The sequence below is a fragment of the Typopeltis vanoorti genome, chromosome 13 (assembly GCF_054136105.1).
Source record: "Typopeltis vanoorti isolate ZY-2024b chromosome 13, IOZ_Tvanoo_1.0, whole genome shotgun sequence".
NCBI classification, from domain to species: Eukaryota; Metazoa; Arthropoda; class Arachnida; order Uropygi; family Thelyphonidae; genus Typopeltis; species Typopeltis vanoorti.
In genome coordinates this window covers 44,955,360-44,962,851 of record NC_143561.1, presented here as the reverse complement: position 1 = coordinate 44,962,851, position 7,492 = coordinate 44,955,360, and the positions used below count along the sequence as shown (strand labels likewise).

The window sequence follows — 7,492 nt, the reverse complement described above, 5'->3', positions numbered from 1 at the left end:
TATGTGAGCTAAGAGGATAATGTGGCAAAACTTTGAGAACATTTTATTTGACATACTGCAGTTATGTACAAATAATAGAATTCTCTTATTTCATGCCTTGCACTGGCTTTTTCATTATTTTAAACACGAAAACTCACCAGTGAGACTTCATGTTATAAAATCTCACTAGATGTTGGCTTCATAACATGAACTCTCATCCATAACATATGTTCTTCGTATGATAGTATATGATAACTTTTCAATGTTTATTTATACGAAGTTTCAAGAGCAATTCAAACTAGTTGCGTAACTCTACTGGTTACAGATTAATTACTAGGAATTATCTGTAGAATACTCCATCATCATCATCATCCAAAAAGAATGATGATAGCCTTATCAACTTTTAGTGCGTTTTAAATTCCGCCATAATATGTCAGAGCATCGATTCCAGAAACACTTTGCAGATATCGTCCAGCGAACGTAATGAATTCCATCAGATTTGATGGAATTCTCTCTCTATCTCTTTACACACACACACACACACACACACACACACACACACACACACACACACACACACACACACACACACACACACACACACACACACACACACAAGTTTGAAGCTGCATCATCAGTTATTATGATATCATATAATATCATTAAATAGAGAGTTTCTAGACTGCATGCCACTCTTAAAAATAATTTTATCAATAGATGTACACTTCTGAAAAATAATTAAATAGCAGAAAACTTCCTTTTACCTTAGCGTTTTCACAAAACGGTAAAAAATGAAGTATAAGATAAATATAAAAGTTTGCAGAAAACAAGTAAAACGAAAGCATACCTAGCAGAATAAATACTGCGCACAAAGAATGTAAATAAATAAATAACAAGATATACAATATAATTATGAGTATTTTTTTTAAAATTCTTATTACAGCTTTAGCTTACTGGCAAATAAGTATGACATAGTTATTCCAAAGCCCCAAGGAGAATCCGACTCGCCTGAAGTACAAAATAAATATAATATAATATAATATAATATAATATAATATAATATAATATAATATAATATAATATAATATAATATAATATAATAAAATTATAGTTATTGAAAAACTTTACAAATAATATCATTAAACAAATCCTAAAATGATCCATGAGAATGATACATACAGATATGATGGAGCAATCATAAAATGATTCCTTTTTTAAATAGCATTAACGTATTGGTTTACCTATTCTTGCCATTAAAATTATTTTGAAGTTGGCAGTTGAATTATCAATCAAATTATCTTAACACGTTATCGAAAATATCTTAAATGCCATTCAACAAAAAGGGAGTTATCACTTTTTGTCATTTTCGAAACGTTTTGAGCCCATAAATAATCATATTCAAACAAAACTGAAAAGGCTCAGAAATTTTCCCGTAGGGACCAACATATTAATATTCATAACATTAATATTGATTATTTAAATTAAGGGGATATTAAATCCCACATTGTTTTAAAACCGAATAAGAAACTCAAAGATTGGAATCAGAGAGTTTCATGCCGAATATTCGGTCTATAAAAGTATCGGCGATTACTGGCGTGAGCTAATGCAAGTAGTCCTAGTACGTAGTACAATCTCGGGCAACTCGCAGCAAAGGTGGTAAAGTTCTGATCGTTATTCTTGGTATTTTCCATAATGTAAAAACACATTTCCTAGGAAATGTACGCTGTTATTACATTATGGTGGGAGGTCACTACCCAGACCGGTTTCAGCCTTTTTTGAGGCTTCATCTGTGAGTAGCTAGACCAAATAGATACCAACGGGTCCTTATAGTCCTTATAAGGACTGGCTTAAAGGGGCGAAGCAAGAATGCTTTTCATATTCCCCGTTATCTGTAGAGGACAGTGTAGGGATAAGGTGTTATTGAGCAATTAAAGCTCTGATCATGGCAGGAGGGTAACAGCAATAGCCGAGCCTCAGTTAGAACTTCATTGGCTACAGCATTGCCATCCATTACCCTCCAAGAGTATTGGATTGAATGAATGAATCCTGCCTACCAACGGGTATAGCGAAAAGAACTTATATATACTCTGCTATCTGTTGTCAAAAAGGTGCGACCATTAAGTTACTTAATTATAAAGAGCCAATAGGCTTCATTTCGGCGATATAAACATTATTTAAATTAAGGGGATATTAAATCCCACATTGTTTTAAAACCGAATAAGAAACTCAAAGATTGAAATCAAAAATAATATTAATATAATAATTTCAGTTCTTGCTTGCTTGCTTTTGGGTTGTCCATGATGTAAAAAAAATAATTATTATTTAAGAAAATATGAATTTATTCACATAACCAACATATGCTTACCTAAAGGCAAACGGAAAACAAATCACCGCGTTTTAGTTACCGTTTTTACTACTACTGCTACTAACTGGTAACTAGTATGCATTATCTTTTTCATTAACATTGATATAGTGGATGTGGAAGAGGGCTGCAAACTCTCTTCCACATCATTCCTCCACTCTCTTCACACCAAACACTCTACCTCATATTGGATACGTGAATTGTGAATCCATTAAGTGGGGTCATTCAAGCAAAATTCTTTCTAAGAATGGATGTACTTTTGGTAATATTATTAGAATGCAAGAAGTTCTTGCTTTGAATTCTACTAGACAAAATTTTAACAAAGTGAGTTCTTGATAATTGCTGTCTTAAGAGGAATATGTGAACATATTCTTGATGGTCGACTAAAAATCTTTACGCGATCGACGTTATAGACAGCACTGACGTATAGAGTCTTAGTACTTAAGAGCTGGGCAGGAAATATTTATGTTTCACTGTTAATAACTTTATAGCCTAAAGTGGTGACACTCTTACAGAGTAGAATGTTTTATTGACTATCACATTGTGATATGCTGTATTTTCCAAGATATATTTCAGATGCTAATGAAATCAATTTAACGATAACTGAATTCAGTGTAAATTCAAGAGGTAGGCGTGCACGATAATGAAAGGGAGTTTCTACTTTTCTGGTTAAGCAGTGTATGTTTCCCGAATAAGGGAGAAACATATAATAAGAGAAACGTTTATTTTATTAGGAGAAGTTGCATTTTTTTTTAGTTATGTTTATTCAAGACCCGAGAATTTTATTCATATAACCGATACTGCGCAATCTCTAGTTTGTTGGTGAGATAAATGAATTCTCTTGGAAGTCATTTGTCTCATACCATTCACGTCTCAAAAAAGCAATCACCATGATTTTGCTTGCAGAAGATGTGACTGAATTTCTCTTGCAGTTTAGACTCTTTATGATGGTATTTATTAGATTTCAATCGATGACATTTCAGCGCTGTCATTCAGGCATCTCTAATAACAGAACTTATAACTCCACGAATGCAAAGAAGTTATGAGACTCCCGAAATTTAATTTCCGAACAATTGTTAAATTCAGCTCAAGTAAAAATTGAATATTGTATTTAGTCAATAAATAGACTGTACGTTTCAAATCTATGCTTATTAAGGCAGCTTAAATTGCAAACAGTGTTCTCGGAGACTGAAATAGGAACGAAAAATATTCACCTTAACTACATTGATTAATTTCACGAAGGATAAACGTAGCCAACTATTTGTTTGAAATCGAATACTTCAAACGTATGTTTTGAATAATAATCTAAACAAACACATCTGTCGTGCGCGCACGCGCGCGCGCGCGCGCGTGTGTGTGTGTGTGTTAGAAGAGCTCTTTGTTAAATGTCTCACACCTCAGACGCGCATTATGGTGGATTCAGTGATCCTTTTCCGTTCATTTGATTAAACTATCATCGCAACTGAGAGCGTCCATATACAAAACATGCATTTATTGCAGTGACAAACTACTCATTCATTTTTCATGCTTGTTGATAAAATCATTCGCTTCTTTATTGCAGTTCGACTCAATTTATCGACTTAAGTCATGTAATCTCCTATCGTGGCAGAGGTAACAGATCAAATGACTTCAACATAGACAGCGAATTATGTAAGAGGCCCCAAAGCTGAACTGAATTCTAAGATGAATATTAGACAGAGATAAAATTGACTTTACATGTTCCATCCAGTTAACCAGCTTCAGCTGCTACTTTTAACTTGGTTGATCAGAGAAGTAAATAATCATGTGGATACTTGAAATAGTGTCGATTTTTATCCCATCAAAGAAAGCGCCATCAGAGTAGGTGAAATCCGATTGATAAAGATGTCCTTTCATACCAGTCTAAAAACTGTTATGGAATTATGAGAATCGATACTGCTAAAAGCATATCCTAGAATGAAATATTTAACTGGATTATCTTCATTTGTCATATTGACAGCGTAATATGCTGTTCAGTTAGTCAGTGGTAGCTAAAATTTGACTCATTGTCTTTTTGTATTTTATTTTTACATAGTCCAGAAACAATAATCTCTAGAGACCAAACTTGTAAATTTTTCAAGCCACTTCAGGTGTTCAATAAACAGGGTCTCACACTGGGAGATGAAATTCATCTCCTAAATAAATATAATCACAAACATCTATGCCCACAGAAAATGTCGCGCCTATGAGTTTTGGTTGAACCCATCTAATCAGAATCTTGGATAAGCCCACTTAGATGGTCTCAAACCCAATCTGAAGGCCCAATAAAAATTCTCAAAGTCTCAGAAGATCTGAAAGCTTGTTGCAAGGAGGGAGAACAAAAAATGCACTTTTACCGCGCAATATCAAACGCTGCCCAGTGTTGTAAAAGTGCATTCTATTATGTTGGCTAACTTTATCTCTTATAACAATATGTCTCTTAGGATTGATGACTGCATAGCAATAGATATACTATAGAAGATACAAATTTGTACTTAACGGTACATTACAGACGCCGTGAACTAAGCACTGGAACCAAATCTTATTATTCGTAAAAGACCATACTACTCCCTTAAATTATTTAATGAAAATAGAACGAATAATAATTATAAAATAAATCTCACTTTCATAAAGCTTCCATATTAATTTCGATACCTGGTCATAGTTGTGAAGCATACACCTGCTTGGATAAACCTACACATATAATCAGAAAATAAAATTAAGTATTAATTATCTAAACACAATAAAATTAACTTGTATTATTTAGATAGTTAAAAATACGAAAAGGGGGAAGAGAAAAGTAACCCATTCAAAAGAGAGAAGTAGTTAATAATAAATAAAAGTTTATTATTATTATTATTATTATTATTATTATTATTATTATTATTATTATTATTATTATTCTGTAGAAATAACTACAACTCAACAAACAACAGTTAACAAATGAGGAAATTAAACGAGTATGTAAAACCAGCCCTGCTAAATATGATTATATGGTTATCAGAAGTTCTTATGTTATGCTGCAAAAGTTAAATTCGTTGTTAAGAATTCGCTGCGAGGAAAGGATTATTTTGGGATTCTCAAGATAATTTTCAAATGATGAGACAGCACATCATAACGTTAAATTATTTATCCTCTGGAACTTCTCACAGATAGAATTCAGGTAGAACCACACACGCACGCCAAATTTTCCATATAGAAGTACTATATAGTTGTCAGAAGTTCTTATGATTATATAAGTATTAATTATATAACAGTGTATCCTTATAGTATTAAATTACTCTGTTTCAGAAATAGTTGAATTAAGTTTTTTTTCCTGCTTGGTTTCTACAACTCTCCACAACTCAGAGTATTTTAATACTAAGATGATACATCATTATACCACTTGTATACGGAAGATATAACTAATGGATTTATTTAACTTTAGTATCTTCCTGGGTATGGTTCCCACCGAGGATATCAATAAAGGTCGAAAGTGATATTTGTAATGATCCATCCCATAATGTATAGGAATATACACTTCCAAAAGGAAGTGGGCTTTATGTTATGAGATACTGAGGCGATTAATACGAAATCGATAGCTTCTATACACAAGTAGACATCGTAAAGATACTTCACGCGTAAACGTATTTACTTGTGCTTGGGCAAAGGACTGAAACAAGAATAAAATTTCTTATCATGTATAAGATATATATAGAAATATCAATAAAAGATTTGTATATAATCACAATTCAAAAGGTGAAATTCTCTCAAAACGTGAAAATCTCTCAAAGTGAAAATCCGATGCACAGTTACACTTTCTGCTATCATATATTTTTTTGAATTTTTTTTTCCACAAAACAGAAATGAAAGTTCGGAAAGTATAGTCAGATACATAAAGAACTAATTTTAATTTACTACACTTAAATAAATGAACCAAATGACGTCTAATTATCAAACTATTATCAAAACACAGTGTGTATATACTGCTTCACTTATCTAAACAGTACACAACTCTGCTTTGATTATTAGAGTTTAATAAAATCTAAGAATACTTACCTCAGTACGAAATATGTTGTTAGCCTGTAAAGTTAAATAAATAAATAAAAATAAATGTATGCTTTTTCTTTGTAGATCCAAATAATTAATATACAATTATGAAGATTGTGTAAATATCTGTTCTATCCTTTAATTTTAAACTTTATTTGAAAGAATATTGCTTCTCTGGAGTAGCTGAATACTTTGTGAAAGGTTTAGGTTTCATAAAATAATAGAGTAATTAAGAAATGCAGTTTCAGATTATAGAATTTAAATGTGTGTTTGTGTTTATATTATATACTTTTCTTACCTCTATGCCTACTTCAAATTCGTTCTCTGTTTTAGAAAACACAGACGTTCCTATAACAGTATAATTCTGGCCAAGTTGAAGATCTGTACAAAGTTCATCTGTAAATGTTATTTTAAACACTTTATTAAAATTAAAAATTTATATTAATTTATAAATGAAAAGTAAAGAATAAAATAGATTTTTCACAGAATGACAAATAAACCCAATATCAATAGATATTGAAAAAACACGAATCTCTCACAAAAATCAAAATAAATTTACTAGTTTTAGGTTTCACGACTAAGTTAATGGTTTTAGCGACATACTACTCCTAAATTCTATCATTCACGTAGCGTTTATGTTTAGTATTTAAAACTACACTAGGCTGATAGAACTTGAATTGTCATCTTCTTTATTAACTATGAGACACCTTTCCTCCATTCACGATTGTTTATGGTCTTAATGGGGAACCTTGCTTATGTTCCCTCTGATTTCACAGCGATTGAGTAACCTTAAAATCTCAGTTTTTAAACCTGCTCTGATTCAAGATCTCCTTCCATCATTTTCTTTAATTTGTTTGCTGCCTCAACTGCTTTCACAATCACTTAAACGTTTTCACTTTTGCGATTCTATATCTCTTGCAAAGCAACCTGTCTATCTAAATGGCAGATGTGGTATACCAACTTTACTTATTGGAGATCTGAGAGGTTTGAAAAGAAAAGTTTTGCAAAGCATGACCCTTCGCCATTATCAAATAATAATAATAAATAATATATAAAAAATATGATTCTGAAATTCGCTTTTTACCTAACTTTGTAAAGTTAGGTAAAGAGGTAGAAAAGAATAAT

General features: G+C 31.8%; 1 protein-coding gene across 1 annotated transcript in view; it reads right to left on the bottom strand.

The window, feature by feature from the left end:
• Positions 1-954: 954 nt before the first annotated feature.
• LOC150100109 (minichromosome maintenance domain-containing protein 2-like) overlaps positions 955-7,492 on the bottom strand; it is a 32,705-nt gene continuing 26,167 nt past the window's right edge. The window contains exons 6-8 of the mRNA XM_090403214.1: positions 6,666-6,784; positions 6,377-6,400; positions 955-987 (exon numbers count right to left, since the gene is read on the bottom strand). Of these exons, the coding sequence (XP_090259340.1) occupies positions 955-987; positions 6,377-6,400; positions 6,666-6,784 (176 nt within the window). The remainder of the gene's footprint in view (positions 988-6,376; positions 6,401-6,665; positions 6,785-7,492) is intronic.